The 20679-nt window shown below is 41.1% G+C and overlaps 1 protein-coding gene across 1 annotated transcript in view; it reads right to left on the bottom strand.

The window, feature by feature from the left end:
- Nucleotides 1–903: 903 nt before the first annotated feature.
- The window catches only part of TXK (TXK tyrosine kinase), a 46004-nt gene continuing 26228 nt past the window's right edge, over nucleotides 904–20679 (bottom strand). The window contains exons 8-14 of the mRNA XM_045474143.1: nucleotides 18715–18789; nucleotides 15649–15820; nucleotides 12381–12597; nucleotides 9755–9819; nucleotides 6927–7045; nucleotides 5268–5425; nucleotides 904–2277 (exon numbers count right to left, since the gene is read on the bottom strand). Of these exons, the coding sequence (XP_045330099.1) occupies nucleotides 2209–2277; nucleotides 5268–5425; nucleotides 6927–7045; nucleotides 9755–9819; nucleotides 12381–12597; nucleotides 15649–15820; nucleotides 18715–18789 (875 nt within the window). The 3' untranslated portion in view covers nucleotides 904–2208. The remainder of the gene's footprint in view (nucleotides 2278–5267; nucleotides 5426–6926; nucleotides 7046–9754; nucleotides 9820–12380; nucleotides 12598–15648; nucleotides 15821–18714; nucleotides 18790–20679) is intronic.

Below are 20679 nucleotides of genomic sequence, written 5' to 3'. Positions count from 1 at the left end.
AGCCTGGAGCCTGCTTCGGATTCTGTGTCTCCCTCTCTGCCTACCCCTCCCCTGCTCACCCACTGTCTCTTTCTCAAAAGTGAATAAACATTAAAAACAAAAAGACATTCCAAATTCACCCATTATCTGGCACCTCAGTTACATACATATTATCTCCAGTTACTTCTGTTTCTTAGTATCTCACGCTCTGATGTGTTAAAAGGAATAGAGCTTGCCTACCACCACCCAATGATTGCTCATAGGAGAGCTGGCGGCTGCCATCACACCTCCAGGAAGGACTCCTCTCTGGACTCACTCCCGCTCTGAACTCTGTCTCCCTGCATCGCAATGATCGTGAGGGCAGGATGCCCTGTGGTCAATCCTAACTCTTCAGCATTGGGATGTCCTGTTCTGTTGCCATAACATTAACCTTCCCCCCACCGGCCTTGGCTTTTGCTGGTTTGATAGTCTCGCGCCCTCTTGCACATAACTTCTGCGTATCTTATTTGACCTAAGATCTCAGTAGTGGGAGCCTTGTCTCGCCTCCCAGATCATGAGGGAAAAGGGTCTGATAGTCTCAGAAACACCACGGGATCTCACACAAGTATTTCCGAGACCACCACTTGAATTGTCAAAGTTGGCCATTCTCGCGTCAGATGCTCATCATTTCAGTGCACTGACCAAGTACCACTGATACTCAAATACATCATTCTTGGAACAGGGAACTAGGACTTAAAAGTCACAGCTGCTGCCACACGGCAACTTAGAATCTACTGGGAATCCTAACGCAGAACCACGACGCAGGGTAGGGTGGTACCAGACGACAGACTCCCAGCGCGAAACCTCACGATGACAACACGTGTGCCTTCTGCCACACCCTTCTTCCTACACTAATTCTGAAACGCTCGCAATGATCAAGACACATTTCCAATCATTCCTACGAACAGCGCCCGAGGAATTAAGATTTAATTATGACCGCGGTTATTTTTATCTTGAATCCAAAACCCCGGGCTTCAGAAATAATGGAGTTGGAGGTGACGTTTGGCTCTCTTGTGTTTGCCTCCTCTTGTTCTTATGAGAAAAGCAAGCCGTCTTCTAGAGAGGTACTGGAGGAATTTCCTATGACAAAATGAGGCTTCTTACAGAAGCCCTATAAATACAGAGAACAAACGGATGGTTGCTGGAGAGAGGGGGTGGGGGTGGGAGACACAGGCTTCCAGCTGTAGAATCAAGAAGTCACAGGAATAAAAGGCGGAGCATATGAAATATTGTCAGTGATATAGTAATAACAACGTATGGGGACAGATGGCAGCCGCACTTGTGGTGAGCACAGCATAACATACAGAGACATTGAATCACTATGCTGTCTACCTGAAACGAATATAATGTTAACTATACACAAAAAAAAATTGTTTGAGAATTTAACTCAGAAAAGATATGAAATCTTCAAAATGTGTCACTTTTCTTTACCCAACTGTGCAATAAGCATTCTTTGACACTGTAGGGAAAAGAAAAGAAAATAGATCCATTACCCGTTTTAAAAGGAGGCTTCTTAAGTCGTCCAATTTCACATGGACAAAGCGTGAAACTGCAGAATTCAAATTCAAGTTCTCAACTGACCCTGACAATGGATATTACTGGAAACAGAAATGTCACCGGGACCTGTTCAAAGAACTTTGCCTTCACAGTGTTTAAAACTGGAATACAAGAAACTGTCTCCAAAATAATCAGGTATGTGCAAAACCAAGTCCTTAAATAACATAGGGGAGATTAGAAAAAACAGTTTAAGAATGTTCACATTCATGTGTCTTGTAAAGGTGCATCTTCCACAAAGGTCCGTCCAGCTCAAAAGGGTTGAATTCTGCAGGGGAGGCTTCTTTATTCCCTGAGTTGGCAGAGTTTTTCACTCTCAGGGGCTCCCAGGGCTCTTCTCAGGAAGAGCAGCCACTATGAAGACCGCTATGGAGCATTTTCCCCCTCTTCACGTATGGGACACGGAGAACAACACAGAAAAATGAGAGTCGGAAAGTCCCTTTCAAAGACATCCCTGTAGAAAATATGACTGTCAGAGTATTTTTAAATTTTAAAGTTTGAAAACCCTGTGATCTTTGCACTGTTTCCAAGAGTCAGCAACTCTAAAGGAAGGTGTTCATCATCAGTGACCCCGAACAGGATTTCCTTTTGTGATAAATTTGCAAGATGATCCTCTGGGTTGGCCTCCCATTCATGTCACCAGGTCTCCGCAATCTCTGTGAGAACCTGCAGCAACTCAGTGAACGTCGGGCGGCCTTTGGGTTTCTGGAAAAGGGAAATAAAGATGGTCAGCTCAGCCTAGAGTTCACTCAGATACCGGCTCTGGAACGGGCTGGCAGGGACCTGGATCTAGGCTGGTTCTCCACGAATGGAAGAGAACGACACCTTGGCTGACGCAAAGGACAAGACTGGTAGTTGAATGAAGCATGAGTGTGAAAATATAAGAGTAGAGGGCTGCAAAAATAAAATAGCCTGAGCTGCAAATACCAGCCACAGGTGGCTATTTAAATTTAAATTAATTAAAATTAAATATATTTTGGAATTCAATTCTCAGTCACACTAGCCACTTTCCAGTTTTTCAAGAGCCAGGCGTGGGTACCATATTGGAGAGGGCAGACATAACACATTTCTACCATCACAGAAAGTCCCACTGGACAGCACTGCCCTAGAGATCTTTTCGGGTGACATGATGTGCACGGGGTAAAAAAAAAAAAAAGGGCTGGGAGAGAATGGGCATCCAGAGTACCAGGCTATCACACTCTGCCCCAGTTATTTACTACATTTGGTCCCCTGTAGAAGGAAAGATTTCAGTCAGAAAGCACAAGCCATGTTTTCATAAAGGACTTTGCAGGTCCTGGGGCATAGACTGTGCAGTCTTAAGGCTCAGTCAACAAAATCCACGGTCAGGGAGACAAGGTCTGGAACATTTTTCCTATTTCACCAGGGGATGTGGTTTGGCTTTGGCTCCACGAGGGTAGAAAAGATGACACTGTTGGCATCTTTGAAATCCATGGGAAACAGAACTACTCACGGTAGCCACATTCTCACAAAGATCGCTGGCAACTGGGTTCATGGGGAGCCCCCACTCTTAGTGGTTTATAAACACATGGCATCGATAAAAAGGATCAAGCAGAAGGATACGTAAGCACACGTTCAAGTCCTCCTGGAGATTCCAGGAATAATTTGTGGAGTTTTTTGAGGAGGCTGACGTTCTGCAGGTAGTAGAGCCTATGAAACAGTTATGTGTGTGTCAGTGTGTGTGTATCAGTACTAACATAATCATATTTGAATTAAAATTGTTTTTTCAACGTTTATTTATTTTTTGGGGGGACAGAGAGAGACAGAGCATGAACGGGGGAGGGGCAGAGAGAGAGGGAGACACAGAATCGGAAACAGGCTCCAGGCTCTGAGCCATCAGCCCAGAGCCCGACGCGGGGCTTGAACTCACGGACCGCAAGATCGTGACCTGGCTGAAGTCGGACGCTTAACCGACTGCGCCACCCAGGCGCCCCTCATATTTGAATTTAAAGGGACCTAAGCACTTAGGACCTAAGCACTTAAATTTGAATTTAAAGGGACCTAAGGTCGTATTTAGACCACCTTAAAGAGTTGTGTGTAAATCACCTTTTGCAAACAAGTAAATCAGCATAACTAAAAACGTTGTTTTAATCAATGTTCTGACTACAATTTGAAACTGACATCACTTACGGGGTCCTCCTGCCAGCCTCGGATTTACTCTCCTTTTTCCTCTCCACCGATAAATAAAATCTCAATAAGAGTTATATTTTATGCCATGTACCTGTATATTGTTCCACATACGATATAGGTTTCTGAGCTATTTACATTGTTATTGCAGAGAAGCTCTTAAGACAGCCATTGGCTACTAATAGCTCATTTAACATTTTCCGATGTTTTTCAAGATTCCTTGCAGACCAGCTCATCATATGCATAATATTTTCATACATCAAGGATCTTTATAAAATTAATACATCTCTGGAATGTGAACAACATCACTCTTGAAATACTGAGTTTTTCAGTCATCATGGTTTCTCAGCCAGGAGAAAACTCCTCGTTTAGCTGCGGTTTTTCTTGACTAACACTGTCAGCTGGAGACAGAAAGCTGTCAAAAATCACAGAGGAGTCTGATATGAAGGAGAGAGGTGTGTTGAGTCTGTGCCCAGAAAAGATAGAATATGCCTGGCTTTATTTTTAAGCTCAGCATTTCAAGAGAAAGAAAACCTGGACCCCCACGCCCCCAGAGAGAATTTCCTGACTCCAAGTCTCTGACACACTTTCTGTCTTGATTCCTATTCTGGCTTAATCTATCATGAGTCTTGAGTGCCCAAAAAAGAGCTGAAACCCATTAGCCTGGGGAAAACAAGACAAATTGCAGGAGACTGAAGTAAATAAAAACACCCTCCTTCTCTTTCAATGTGGAAATTTACCAAACCTGATTCTACTCTCAGTTTCCACCCACCAGTTCTTAAAGGAGTAAAACACCTCATCGCTTAAGTTCTAGTAGCACCGAGAGTTTCTGCAGGAGCCAATCTGAGAAAAATAAGACTTGAAAAATGCACTGAATTCTCCAGAGGAAAGGCTGTTGCTAAAAACAAAATGGACTTGGGGCCCCCGGGGTGGCTTAGTTGGTTAAGCGTCTGACTTCAGCTCAGGTCATGATCTTGCAGTTCGTGGGTTCGAGCCCTGTGTCGGGCTCTGTACTGACAGCTCAGAGCCTGGAGCCTGCTTCAAGTTCTGTTTCTCCCTCTCTCTGCCCTTCCCTCACTCATGCTCTGTCTCTCTCTCTCAAAAATAAACATTAAAAATAATAAAAAATAATAATAATAATAAATAACAAAATGGACTAACGACCTTATGGTGTCAGTTTCACATAGAAATTGTACTCCTGGGGACGCCTGGGTGGCTCAGTCAGTTAAGCGTCCGACTTCAGCCCAGGTCATGATCTCATGGCCCCGCATCGGGCTCTGTGCTGACAGTTCGGATTCTGTGTCTCCCTCTGTCTCTCTGCCCCTCTCCTGCTCGTGTGCTCTCTATTACTCTCTCTCAAAAAGTACAGAAACGTTAAAAATTTTTTTAATTAAAAAAAAAAGAAATAGTACTTCTGGCTCTTAGGGATCATTATCAGGAAACAACCCCTCTTCCTGCCATGCTGGCGTCCTCAGGTAACGCTTGTGACACTCAGGTCTGTTCTCAGATGCTGGGAATGCCAACTTCGTAGGAAAGCAGGGGACACTCACCTCATGCCAGCAGCTGTACATGACTTCATATACGGACATTGGTGCCAGTTGAGGACGGTACAGCCTGAAGCCTTTAGAAATGGCTTCCACAACTTGCAAATTTGACTTATTTTCAAAAGGCATTTTTCCTTCTGTAAAAACTTCCCACATCAAAACTCCTACACATAAAATGCACGTAAACAAGAGGTTACTTGAAACGGCAAGAACTGTTTCCAACCACAAGGCCTCCTTTTCCTCTTCCAGCCTCTGAATTATAATCATCCAGAATGAGAACGGTTCTGTCTAGGAATCAGACTATGTGTACTGGAGTTTTCGAACAGGCCTATCATCTGAAAACATTCCAAGTAAAAACAATGCCTTTCTTTCCCATTGGTCTTGACTTGCCTCCCTAGTGAAAGCAAGTGCTGCCAGCACTTTTGTTTCTAAGTATGCTCATGTCTTCACACCCTGAAATCAACATTCTGCCATTCCCTCTGCCATTCCATGGAAAATGACAGAATTGTGGGAGCCTCTGCTGCCTGCTAAGGCCAAGAGTTTCCCGACCAGTAGATGGCGCATGTTCCCCTCTTCCCACTAAAAGATGAGGCTGCTGGGTAGGGCGGAATATCTAGCAGGGGCTTGGTACCTAAACAGATATTCTATAATCACCGATTGATTGATTGATTGATCAGTGAAACTCCTTCAATGCTCTCATCTGGACTTCATTTAATTATTCACTTATTCTAAGAATATGTATTATGCATTGATTAGGGGCCAGGAGTCTGCTAGAGCCATAAGATTCTAAGAACGAGACCAGTCCATGTGCTCAAGAAGCTCACTGTCCAGTGGGAAGTAGAGACAAGTGGTCAGGTAAAGCTCAGAAATTCTAACTGTTCTGCAGCCACTTGATGAGGTCCTTGTGTTTCTATCCATGAATCTCACAACTTAACTGCTCTCCCGTAGAGCTTAAAAGGTCATCTGCCAAGACGACCACAAGTCAGTCGACAGCTAAAGAGATCAATGATACAAGCTTAACCTTATGTGGACAATAAAATTCACACCCTTCTGAGGGTTCAGATGTCTTTCCAAACCCAAGAAGCTATCGGGAGAGGTCTGGGCTAAAGAGAATAGCTTATTGCACATTTATTGCCACTTCTTGAAAACCAACTTGAAGCACAAACTCTACTGGACACGGTCTACAGTGTCTCCTCCTCAGTGAAGAACGTTACACAATATAAACTCCAGTTGACAGTTCCCAAGGAGGCCAACATCTAAATTCCACCAAGTTTGAAGGTAATGGAATAAATGAGGTGGAGTTGCTTCGTAGTCAGACAATGAAGTGTATCAATTACACTCAAAATTCAGTGACACCTTAAGATTTCTCTTCCTTGCAAGTCTCTGTGGTGTAGAAAAGTTGGCTGAGTTTGTTTTCTAGATCAGTAGACTCTTTGTTATAGTTTTACAGCAAGTGCTCAATGGGAAAGGAAAAGATCCAAAAGTAGACTTCTGTAAGAAGGTGCATGACACAAGTTGCCTGGATGTGTTTAGAACACCTAAGATAGAAGCACAGTTGCAAAAAGTCCTTTTTCAAATGCCACATCATATTAAAAAATCAAACCTTAAAAAAGACTGGCCTCGTATTAAATCAGCCACCATCAAATGAATATCAAATTTACTCACCAAACGACCAGACGTCAGATTTGCTGCTGTACTTGTTGAAGTGGAAAACTTCAGGAGGGGACCACTTGATGGGGAACTTGGCCCCAGAAGAACTGATATACTCATCATCCAAAACGTACCTAAGGTTATTAGATCCAAAGGTTATTAGATCCAAAACACCTTGTGCTAAATACCTCCAAGTTCAGTTTAGTTCAACCCCCCCTTAGTCTACTTCAAGTTCTAAAAGAGAAAGCATTTTACCCCAGAAATGTTCCGCATACCTTCTCTTGTTTACCAAAGTGGGAAAGTATCCTATACAGTGATTCCTCCCCAAACCAAGCCTCAATTCTGTTTATTTTATTTGGGTTTCAGAAAACCAGAGCAATTCTTCAAAATCGATTGCAGTTGGTAACCCACTGACTACCTTAGTTACGACAAACTCTTAACTCTGCAAAGGAGCATGCTGATGCTCTAATAACCAAAGTTATAAAATGAAAAGTAACAAATAGGGGCGCCTGGGTGACTCAGTTGGCTAAGTGTCCGACTTCAGCTCAGGTCATGATCTCATGGTTTCTGGGTTTGAGCCCCGCATCCGGCTCTGTGCTGACAGCTCAGAGCCTGAAGCCTGCTTCAGATTCTGTGTCTCCCTCTCTCTCTCTGCCCCTCCTCTGCTCACGCTCTCTCTCTCTCAAAAAGCAAATAAACATTAAAAAAATAATAAATAAATATATATATATGGCAAAGAACAAATTCAAGGTTAGGTGCCTTATTTTCTTTCCTCATGTATAGATGTTTTGTGAGGCAGAGGAGGGGGAAAATAAAAATATTGAATATAATACATTTGTTGTAAAAAATTGCCAGTGCGTTAAAATGGCCCTATATGAAATCAATAATAACTACCACCTCCTTTTAAAAACTACAAAAATATTAAACTTCTCTCTTTTTTGAGAATTGTAGGCAGGAGCATCCAAGTATGGGAACGTGGAGAGAAGAGATGATAACTAAGTCGTGCTGTGTAGCCCCTGGAGTGGACAGCATAGTATTTTTGAATTATTTATTACTGCGTCCTCGCACTCTCTTTTTTTTCCCCACATACCTTACTTCAGCCCACCTTTAAGTGCTTTCTTGAGCCAGAGGTCATTCCACTAAGGGAAAGAGTGGGTAATAGAAAACAAAAGGGAAAGAGCCATTTTTCATAGCTTTGGAGTTTCAAAGTTCTAAGCATTCTGGAGAAGGAGAAGGACTGAGTTGTTAACAAAATATTTGGCAGAATGGCCCATAAATAAGAGTGATATCTCACCACCACCACCCATCCCTCCAGAAAAAGACACCTACAGCTGGGAGGTGGGAGAGAATAAAGGGAAAGGGAAGGCGTATTAGACATTAGGGGGCGGCAGAGACAGGGTCCTGTACCCTGCACCCTACAAGGGCTTCCCGGATCACACTGCATGAGAAAAAGGCCCCACTTCCCACAATAGGTTGGTGGGATTCAAGAGCAAAACAGAGCCTGGGCCTCTTCCCCAGGTCAAGCCCCAGGAAAAGCAAAAAGATTCCAGAAAATAAAGAGCTGTGGATGTGCTTAGGTAAATAGGGCCTTGGATAGATAGCTCCAGGGGGTTTTCTAATCATGGCGAATTCCAGTATGACAGCATCTTGCAGACAGAAATTTGGGATGAATCGACAGCCACCTGTGCAGATGTTCAGCCAAGGACAAAGCAGGAGGACAGTGGCTGCAAGGACGCCATTGCCAATGGATAACAAGGAGCAGACATGTCCTCTCCAATATGTGGCCCCATGAAACATACAGAATTTGAATTTGACCTTGGAATCAGAGAGAAATCCTGAATTCACAGGAATCAAGTTTTTAGCAACCTGAAGGAAAGGGGGCTCAAAATATAAATTGCATTGAGTTGTAGAAAATAAGGTTAGATTTTCTACACTTGAGTCGCAGTCTTAAAGTCAGCTACTACATTGGATAATAGAAATACATGATGGGGGTGCCTGGGTGGCTCAATGGGTTAAGCGCCTGGCTCTTGATTTCAGCGTAGGTCATGATCTCAGAGTTCATGAGTTCAAGCCCCACATCAGGCTCTGTGCTGACAGTGCAGAGCCTGCTTGGGATTCTCTCTCTCCCTCTGTCTCTCTCTCTCTTCCTCTCTCTCTCTGTCCTTCCCCTGCTGTCTCTCTGGAAAAATAAATAAACTAACAACAACAAAAAGAAATGCATGATGATGACACAGAAAAATCAGAGCTAAACAAATTTATTCTTTTTTTCTTTCAGAAATATACATATATCAGAAAAACTTTTTTTTTTAATTTTTTTTAACGTTTTATTTATTTTTGAGACAGAGAGAGACAGAGCATGAATGGGGCAGGGGCAGAGAGAGAGGGAGACACAGAATCGGAAGCAGGCTCCAGGCTCTGAGCCATCAGCCCAGAGCCCGATGCGGGGCTCGAACCCACGGACCGCGAGATCGTGACTGACCCACCCAGGCGCCCCAGAAAAGCTTTTTTTTAACCTTTTTATGATGATGAGTAGATTGAGAAATATTATAAATTTTAAGATATGCCTGAAAATGACCTGAAAAAATATCAAAATAGTCCAAAATATCCATTTAACTCACAGCTAAAATTGGTTTATGTCCTAAAATTCAAAGCAGGGCAACAGGCCTAACAACCACATCAATACTTTCCTCACAGGAAAAAAAAGAATGCTATTAACATTTTCAGTTTGTCAGTAGACAGATATAAGATTCCCTCTTATGAGTAAACAAACAAACAAACAAAAACAAAAATATATATATATATATATATATATATATATATATATATATATATATATCACGTACCTCGTCATTCCAAAGTCTGATATTTTTACAATACTTGCAGCACTGACCAAACAATTCCTTGCTGCCTATAAAAAGAAGAAAGGAATCCAAGTTTGAAGATAGTTTTTTCTTTCAAGAGTTTCTACTCTCCTTTTTCTTAGTTTATTTGGACCCCCACACTACTTTCCTGTATGAGCAGCCATTTTATTTTTATGGTGACACCTGTCAATGCCACATATGACTCAATATATCTGCCCTTACGTGATGGATTTTAATGATGCTTCAAAGAAATAACAAAAAGAAAAAGAAAAAGAAATTTTAATACTTTTTCTTCTAAAAGTTTTTAATTATTCTCAAGAAGTGTCTTTGATAAATGGGAAGACTAAATCAAAGAGATGTTAAACTATGAATCCTGGCATTAAAATTAATGTGTATTTTTAAATAATGCAGAGACAATGTATTTGATGCCAAAATAATCCATTTTCAGAGAGCTTAGTCAAAGAAAATCACTGATTTGGTATTTAGCCTCATGTAAGTCAGTAACTGTTTGATCATTTTTTGTTCTCTTCTAAGCTCGTATGTGGGTCAGCTAGTCCAAAAACAAAGGCAAGGAACTAAAAATGGCAAGCTAGGAGGAGTCAATTTGGAAGAGTTTCACAAATACCAGCAAGGATCTCAAAGCCAAACCACAAGGCAAGCCCTTGACAGGGAAAAGACTCCTGGTTAACTGATACATTTTAACTGGCATGAAGGTAAGTGGAATAGAACACAAAAGAAAGCAATCAAGGAAGAAACCAAGGATAGGAGGACCTGAGAGAAGCCACTTTGGAACAAACAGAGTGACTGAGTTTTGAATTCTACTCCCTGTCAGAAAAGACCAACCTGCAGAGACTAGGAAAGTAAGCTAGGTGGAATTCATGCCATATCCATCCATTCCAAAATTTGCTCGATAGCTACTACGTACTGAAGATGGGGAAATGCGCCATGAGGGATACAGAATGATAATGTAGCTCTGGAATAGCAATAGTTAGCATTGCTGAGCTCGCGCTATGCCAGGAGCAGGTGAAAGGGCCTACACATATTAATGCATGTAATTCCCCCAACAAGCCCATAGGAGGAAGCTGCTATAATTAATACCACTGTACTAGTTAACGAGTTTGCCCAACCTCACACAGCTAGTAAGAAACAAAGGTGAGATATTAACCCAGGCAGTCTAGCTCTAGAGCACTGGTTGTGAATCTTGGCTACGCACTGAGCTCACCAGGGAAATTTTCAAAAAATATTTATGGCTAGATTCTACCCCCAGAGAGTCTGATTTAATTGGTCTGGGGCATGGCCTGGGTATCGTGATGTTTTAGAAGTTCCCAGGTGATTCTAAGGCACAGCTAAATCTGAGAAAACTGCTCTGTAATCTGTGTTCTCATCACACAGCTCGGAAGTCTACGCATTGATATCAGGGAATTGAGAGTCTAATAGTTGTATAAACAATGCGAACAATTAACTATTATAGGAAGTGGTAAATATTAAATGCCATGAGAATGCTTCGTCACCTGTAAGTCCAGCACTAAGTGCGCTAAGGCCAATGAAGTTATGCCTCCTTTCTCTCCCCAGAATGCTCTAGCCTGAATGATAGATAATAAAGTCCCCCTGGTCACGGGAGGAAGTACAGGAGGACCCCCTCGGTGATGATACCAGTGACATCTCACAGACTCTCAAGTTCTCGTTGGGGTTAATTTTTGGACTTAGAAATGAGACACGGAAAGGCAGAGGAGGAATAGTGTGAACATCATGAATAAATATGGAGTGGATACAAAATGCTTTTCCAGGCAAGGTAGCAAGGCAGGAAAGCAGAGCCATTAGCATTTGGGGCAAGACAAGCTTTAATTTTTTGTTTGTTTGTTTTTTTAGGACATAATGTTCCGAGTATCACAGAACAGAATGATTTGGCATTTCTCGTCCTCCTCAGTCGTGCCGGCAATGCCACTGTGATACTGTGCCTCCACGTGGGGGCAGTTTCATCCCTGGCTATTCTCCAGTGCCCGACCGCGGGCCTGGCATATACTGCCATTCAATCCATATTTGATCATTGGTTGAGAGGAAGAAAAGTGGAAGCAATGGAAGAAGACAGGGAAGGCGACAGGAAAGAAAAGTAAATTCGCTTTGGTTGGTTGGTCAGTGTGGTAGTTCATCAGTTCCAGGCATAGAGTAACACCTTACTTGGCTGCAGCATTAATGAGTAATTAAAAAGAAAGCCACATGTCCCAGAGAATTACATCAATAGGAAAGCGTTTAGAAATGAAGCCAAAGGTATTTTATTGAAAATATTCAAAGTCCTTGGGGAGCCTGGGTGGCTCAGTTGATTAAGCATCCCACTTTTGATTTCCGGCTCCGGTCATGATCTCAGGGTTCATGGGTTCAAGCCCTGCAGGGCTCTTTGTGCTGACAGTGCGGGGGCTACTTGGGATTCTCTCTCTCCCTCTCTCTCTCTGCCCCCCCCCCACTAATGTTCTCTCTCTCTCTCTCTCTCAAAATAAATAAATACATATTTAAAGATAAATAAGTAAAATTAAATATTGAAAGTCCTCAAGTGTCCTGATTTTCCGAAAGGCAACACGTAAAAACATCAGCGAGTTTGCGGGGTACTTACTAAATCCCGATGGATAAAGCGGCTCCTCTCCAGATACTCCATTCCCTCACAGACATCCTGGCACATGCTCAGCAGCATTTCCTTCCGCAGCGCTCCCCTCCTCTCTCGGAGATAGCTCAGCAGGCAGCCGTTCTCCATGAACTCCGTCACGATGTAGAGGGGCTTCTGCTGAACGCACACTCCGTACAGCTGGACCAGCCTTGAGTGCGATAATTTCCTGATGAGGAAGAGCACACACGCGCCCGTGAGCGGATTCGTGTCGGCGATTCGAAGCGCTTAGACTCCGTTAGTGAAATGTACCAACTCTGCATTATTGTCAACAACGAGATACGCAAAAAACCCAGCCCCAGAGAATGTGGAAGTTTCCTTTCCACCGTGCGTGGTCAAGAGTGGGGTCAAGAGTTCAAGCGGTACTTCCCAAGTCCCTACAGAATATTACGTGCTCCCATATCGTTTTTTTTTTCTGCTTTCCATCCTGTAAGTCCCTTGCCTCCGCGTTGCTACTTTTCCTTGCTCAGGTCTTCGCAAGAGTTCCTGTTCCTGAGGTTTCAACTTTTCTAACTGCGGCTGCTCAGGCAAAATTTCCATACAGACAGAAGGGAGGAAACAGTGATTGATGCGAAAGAAAGAAAGAAAGAAAGAAAGAAAGAAAGAAAGGAAGGAAGAGGGAGGGAGGAGGAAAGAAGGAAAGAAGGAAGGAAGGAAGGAAGGAAAGAAAGAAAAGAAAGAAGGGAAAGAAAGAAAGAAAGAGAAAATTAAATGATAAAGAATAAAGGCATTTAAAAAAAAAATTTCAGACGAAGTTGGAGACTGAAAAATACCTACAACATGAAACCCTTCTCTGTATTCAGCAATCCAATCACCACACACACACACACACACACCCTTGAAAGTTGCCTATTAAAATACATACAGGAAAAATAAAATAAAATACAGAATTCTTTAGTTATCTAAACTTCAAAAGTTTACTGTTTCTTCTGGAATATGTAGCATTCAATCATGGAAAATAATGTTCAAGTTAATGTTTATAATTTTAGAACAAGCCAATTTCTCTGTCACTCAGAAATAACTTGAAATGTTACCTCTTTTCATTTATAGAGGTAAAATAAAATCAATGACTCGGGAGGATTATTTACCTTAAAATAATGTATGTGAGTGATTGACATCTTACCATATAAGTAGCATGCAAAAACACTTCCAGTCAGTAGAAAAAAGACATTCAGAGAATCTATACATGATTTTCATCTGTAGATATGTATCTTTTTTTTTTTTTTTAATTTTTTTTTTCTCAACGTTTATTTATTTTTGGGACAGAGAGAGACAGAGCACGAACGGGGGAGGGGCAGAGAGAGAGGGAGACACAGAATCAGAAACAGGCTCCAGGCTCCGAGCCATCAGCCCAGAGCCTGACGCGGGGCTCGAACTCACGGACCGCGAGATCGTGACCTGGCTGAAGTCGGACGCTTAACCGACTGCGCCACCCAGGCGCCCCTGTAGATATGTATCTTAAATACGTATATTTTGTCTGATTTATCTTTCTAATTCATAAAGTGTACTTTCAGTTAAGGGATGCAATTTACATGTATGCAGAATAATGGCGGGAAAGTCATTCTTAAAATGGAACATTAACTTGCCATAAGAAAACCACCACACAGATACCCACATACAAACATCTGAGAATTGAAACATTACACTATGTTTGTTTAGCAAGATCACTGGAGCAGTGACAAATACATTGATGAACTAACACAGGTGATATAGTAGAAAGCCAATCAAACATGGCAGGGGAGACATCCTGGAGGAGGTGACATTTAAACTACACACTTACAAAAAGGAGGTAATACTATATTACCAAGATGTGTATGTTTCACAGATAGACCTCAATGTGTGCCAATATGTACTTTTTAAAAGATGGCTGTATTTGCAACAGGATGTTAGAAGGAACTTTTTCTGCCTCACTTTCAAAACATCAGGAAAAAACAGACTGTTCAAACCCAACAGTACATTATGTTCACCTGAACTGACTTAAAAATAAGCCCTTAGCTTCATTCCTGCCTCTGTAAACTTCCTGGAGCTATCGTTATTTCCCCCACTCCATGGATCTTCCACTGTCTTCAAAACATCTTCCCCAACAACCTTAACCCCAAATGCCCAGTAGGGCTTGAACCTTTCAAGAATCCTCTCAACGTGACATTGGACATCTCTAATTCTTACATTTCCTAGGAATTCCAGTATAGGCTTCGACTTCCCCTGAACCACATGTCTCCCAGTCTTTCTTTTCTTATCACACCTATCTAATCAACACAGAGGAATATAATGTTTTGTCTCTCCTTTAGATACAGGAAAACTAGGGTCTGATGCCAATGGTATCAGGGAACACATTCCAGACAGATAGCTGCCTGGGGTAATCTAGGGGCACGAAATCATCTTTGGGAAGCTTCTATGACTGGAAAATGTGTTTAATATAACTTCTCCTGAAATTAATTTTACTATAAGTGAATGGGAAGAATATTTCGATAGGACACTTGGGGTATGGGTTGAGAGCTCCAAGAGGCAGCATTGCTCTGTCTTTAAAGGAGAATGGGTCCAGTTATCGATTCTGGTTTCTTTGTTTGTTTTCCATTGAGGTCTGCAAGTTTAGATCAGAACATAATTGCTTTGGAGAACAGAATCGAGGTGACACCATCTGGGGTTTTCATTTTTCACCACCGTGCTACTCCCCATTGTTGAACAAATACTTTCTTTATACCAAATTATTGGCTTGTCCTGATCCAACCCAGATTACAGACATAAGACACATATTCAACTAAGTCAAAATGCTGATCTGAGAAATCACAGAAGTCAGGAACAGTATCCAGTGGGCCACAAAGAGTCACTTCTGTTAGAGCTCAGGATTCTTAAATTCTCTGAAAGCAAATACTTTACCCTTATATTACCATTTAGACAAAATCAACATTTTTGCTTCCAGGAAAAGCAAAAAAGAAAGTCCTGTAAAGACTTGTCACTTTCATGGATTATCTCACTTAATTCACATGTTGATGCAGTAACGAAGGTATTGTTATCCCCATTTTACAGGTGAAAAAACTGAGGCTCGGAAAGGTGAAATAACTCACTCAGGTCACACAGAGATCAAATAATTTGCTCAGGTCACACAACTAGCTTGGGCAGAGTTGTGACACAAATCCAGGTATAACTGCTCCAAACTCCATGTTCTTTCCATAACACCAGAATGTTGCATGAAATTGATCTGGGTGTTGCTTGTACTTACGTCATCACTTTAGCCTCTTCAATGAAGTCTTCTTCAGACATGGAGCCTTCGCTGATGGCCTTGATAGCTACCTGGATGTGTGCTCGCCATTGCCCTAAATGGACCACCCCAAACTGACCGCTTCCAATCTCCTTCACAAACGCCAACTCAGCGGGATCTATCTCCCACTTTTCTAGAAAAGTAAAACATCCATGTTACAAGTAGGGGAAATTTTTAGAGCTGGAAAAGATTTAGGAATTATCTAGACCTATTCTATTCTTTTACAAAGAGGTTAAAAATGTTATAAATGAGTGGAACAGAACAGTAACCATTTTTAATACCCTCACTGTGGTTTTCATGTGTAATTCCAGAATTCAAGCTTAAAGATATAAACTTGACTTACTTAGAGAGGAATTATGGACATCAAAACATACGTTCTCTTTCCAGAGGGACACAGGATGAAATGCAACACTTTGCCTTTCTAAAACAAACCTACCAAAACTACACCTGGGCCCTAAAATATGTATGTCCCCATCTGGTTGTGTCCTGCTGAGTAAACTTGTGAGGCACATAACATTTGGTCCCCCCCAGTCCCCCCCATTTCACCTCATTCTGTTGTTCCTCTGCCCACTCCCACCCCCAAAGGGCTTTTCTGCCTTGGTGTTTTCTCCTTAGGAAAAAGTCTAACATTCATCTAATAAATAAGTCCAATGTTTAGGATTCTAACTCACATGTATCTGTGTTTGAAGTGAAATTTGTGGTATGGTATATTTGACTTCCATAGAAGTAAATGAAGAAAAAAGAACTGTTTTTAAATTAACCCTCTTATGGGTGATGGGCATTGAGGAGGGCACTTGGGATGAGCACTGGGTGCTGTATGTAAGCCAATTTGACAATAAATTATATTTTAAAAAATAAATAAAAATAATCTCAAAAAATAAAAAAATAAAGTGAAGAAAACACACACACACACACACAAATTTCGTTATCCATTAACAAAAAATAAAAATAAAATAACCCTCTTGACAATCCGTTTTAGTATCTCCTTTTATATTGCAACACCGCCATCTGCTGGAACTTTAGAATAATGCAGTTTAAAGAGTTGTAAAGGCCAACTTTGCAAAGTGCTCTCCCTCCGGATAGCAGGTGTTTTAAAAGCAACATGAGAAAAAAAAAAATTTTTTAATAAATAAATAAAAGCAACATGGGAGAATATATTTATGACCTTGATATTGGCAAGAATTTATTCAACATAATATAACCATAAAGGAAAATATTGACAAATTACACTTCATAAAAATTCTATCAAATACACCCCATTAAGAGAGTGAAAAGGAATGGGGCACCTGGGTGGCTGAGTCAGTTGAGCATCCAACTTCAGCTCAGGTCATGATCTCTCAGTTCCTGAGCTCAAGCCCCTCATTGGCTCTGTGCTGACAGCTCAGAGCCTGGAGCCGACTTCAGATTCTGTGTCTCCCTCTCTCTCTCTGCCTCAGCCCCTGCCCCTCTCTCTCTTAAAAATAAATAAGTATTTAAAAATTTTTTTTAAAAGAGAGTGAAAAGGAAAGCCACATATTGGGAGAAGATATTTCTAGAATGCGTAACCAGTAAGGAATTCGTATTCAGAATATGAAAAAAAAAAATCAGAAAAAGGCAGATAATTATATTTCTAAGAGTTAAAAAACTTGAATAGAGTATGCTCTCACAAAAGACTATACCGAAATGGCCACTAAATTGATCAAAATAATTAGTCATCAGGGAAATGCAAATTTAAATCACAATGAGATATGATTACTACACATGCCAGATTGGCTAACGTGAAAACCAAAGAAAAGAATCCACAGGAATGACTAAACATTAGCAAGGGCAAAGGTGTGGAGAACCTGGAACTCCCATACGCTATTGATTGAACTATAGTTTGGTATAAGCTGTTTGGAAAACTAACTAAATCTGAATGGGTACACGCTCTATGACCCAGTAATTCCACTCTTAAGTATATATCCAACATTGGTGGAGCTTACATGACTACTGAACCTCATCAAAAGACATGCAAGAATGTTCATAATGATATTATATATGTGGTAAAAATTGGTTACAAGCCAAATGGTCATCTAAAGAAGGATGGGTAAATCCACTGTGGTATAGTCACGCAATGTCATACCACACCACCACGGGGATGAGCCAACCACACCCAACACCATGGGTGAAGAGGAAGAAGCCAGACGCAATACACGGTACTGTATATTATTGTGTATGGTGTCTTATTCCATTTAGATAAAGTAATCAAAACCAGGCAAAGCTAAGTGAGCTATAGAGTTATGTGCACTGTTCTATATGTTAAAAAAAATTTGAGAAGTTTATTTTTTAAAAATTAAAACTTAAGGCTTAACTTAAATAAATTGCTAATGGCACAGAACTTTTATTATGTACATTGCATTTAGGGACAGAGAATAACCTAGGCATCCCTAATACCCTGAAATCACTCTCCCATCCCAATTAAAATAGAGATCCTGGGTCCTGGTTACCCGTTACGTGACATAATTATCTTACCGGCTTCTCAGTACATTCTGATTCACACTAATGAGAGGAATGTAAGGGAACAAAGGGTCACCAAGTTACAAAACAGAATTCTTTGGCTCTTATTTATTCTCAACAGATTTGCAAATACTCATTTGCTAGAAAATGGTTCGAATCAAACTTTCTACAAGTTCTATTTTTAAAAGGGGAAGAGGAGACATTTAGCAGGTCTTTTTAGCAGGTTCTCTTGGGGAGCAGTCATTTCCCAGCCACGCTTGTACCCAGAGAGCAAGAACCCGAACACCCAAATAAAAAGAATTCTAATGTACCAAAAGAGCGCCTGCTAATGTACAGTGAAATTTGAAGTAAAATCGAAATGGTTCTTGCCAAAGTTCAAGTTGCTCTTAGGAGATGCATATACTTCACTATCTCAGAAGGAAGATTCCAACTTTGAGAAGAAACCTATCTAGGTATCTCAGAAAAGCTAAGAATTTAAAGAACGCCGAGGGAACTTGGGGGAGATTCTTTCCCAGATTTGAGGCTGCACTTGAGTCCACGTGCATACGTTACCATAGCTGAAACCCGCTGTGGCTGGCAAACAGCTGCCCATCAGTCCAACCGGGTAGCGGAGACGGGTCATGAGACCTGGGGAGGAAGAGGAATCAGTATTTCAAGTCTAGTTACTAATATAAAAGAAAAAAAGAAAGCAAATATAGTAGAAGACAGTGCCATTCTTCAAATAAATTAGGCCAAAATTAAAAAAAAAACAGTATTTACATCGATCTATTTGTTTATTTTCCCCATTTTCACAAAATAATATTTGGACACACATTATACATGATATACCAGAGCTACATCATTATCATTCTGGTGAACACCTTTGCAAAAACCTCCAAATTTGTATTTGAAAGCATATATGCACCCAATGTTTCACAGAAAAGTGAATGTTTTGCTATAAGATTTTTACACTCAATATGTCATTGATCTATATTAATAACTATAAACAGAGCTTAAAGTTATTTCTAAAATTTCACTATTGTAAAAGACGCTGTACGTTTTGAACATAAATTTTTATGTACCTTCAAATTATCGTCTTAGAATAAATTCCTGAAAATGTGACTTCTTGATCAAAGCATGTATATAAAAAAAAAACGCACTAATTCATTCAACCACCAGTAGTATTGAAGTGGACCCATTTCCCAACCCTACTTTTCAAGAATTGTTTTTTTCTAAAAAAAAAAAAAAAAAATGGTAGAGTAAATGAGACTTCTTTTGATTGGGTCCGTATGTAGTATTCTGTATCATCAAATTTCATTTAGTTCAACAAGCATTAATTATTTATTTCTTTAACTAATATTTCTTTGGGGCCTGCTTTGCACCAACCATTAACGAACTGGTAGGAGACAGCAGTGACTAAGACAGTGATGTTCTTTGCTCCCACAGAGCCTACATTGTAGTGGGGGAAGAGAAAATAAGCAAATGCATGCACGCACAAGAGAAAGCAGAAGATGAGTACACGCAGAGTACCTGCAACAGAGCTTCTATCGAATGGGTGCTCAGGGAAGGCCGTTCCGACAAGATGGCAGCTATGCTGACATTTATTGACAAGGAACCATCTTACAAAGATTAGGAGGAAAAACATTCCAGGCAGATGGAACAGCACGTGCAAAAGCTAAAAGAAACAAACTTGGCCAGTATAAGAACAGAAAGAAGCATCACTCAGTGCCTACTGTGTGCAAGACACTCTTCTAGGTCGATCTCAAAGACAGACGGTAGCTAGATTTATTGTGGTGATCACTTTGTTATTTATACAAATGTTCAATCACTACGTTACATAATCGAATATACTATTGTATGGCAACCACACTTCGATAAAACAAGCTTTCTAATGACTGAGAAGAAAGAGAAGGAGGAGAAGGAGGAGGAAGGGGAGGAGGAGGAGGAGGAGAAAGAGCTATCTATCAAGGAGAATGCAAGCATCTCTTGAGACTCCTATGTTTCCAGCCCCTGTAACGGACAGATTGATGACAGCATCATCTGAGACAGACAACAGGAAAGGGAGCAGGTTTGGAGGGAAAGCAGTGATTAAGATGACGAGTTCCATCTCATCACTGAAGTTCAGGGCCTGTGGGATTGCAAGTACCTGGGACTACCAGGCAGAAGAATTCTGCCAAGGGAGATGTCTAGGGTGAGAAGAGAAGTGATTGGGGACAGATCCCTGCAGACACCAATGTTTAAAGAAGAGTAGAATTAAGACTCATTGGGAGGACCTATAAGGAATATCTGAGTTCAAGAACAAGAAAGCGCAGGGTCAAAGTATCTGGGAAGTAGGGAGTTTCAAGGGGTGACACTGCCAAATATAGCAGAGAGGGCTTGAAAATACAAGAACTAAAAAGCATCACCCTATAGGTCAATATGGGGATCACTGGTAAAACATAGGGCAATGGAAGCAGAAGCTACATTGCACGTGTTTAAAAAGCAAATGGAGGGGCACCTGGGTGGCTCAGTCTGTTGAGCGTCCAACTCTTGATTTCG

Source organism: Leopardus geoffroyi, chromosome B1, assembly GCF_018350155.1.
Source record: "Leopardus geoffroyi isolate Oge1 chromosome B1, O.geoffroyi_Oge1_pat1.0, whole genome shotgun sequence".
Lineage (NCBI taxonomy): Eukaryota > Metazoa > Chordata > Mammalia > Carnivora > Felidae > Leopardus > Leopardus geoffroyi.
The sequence above is the reverse complement of the archived record's forward strand: the minus strand, read 5'-3'. Positions and strand labels throughout refer to the sequence as shown.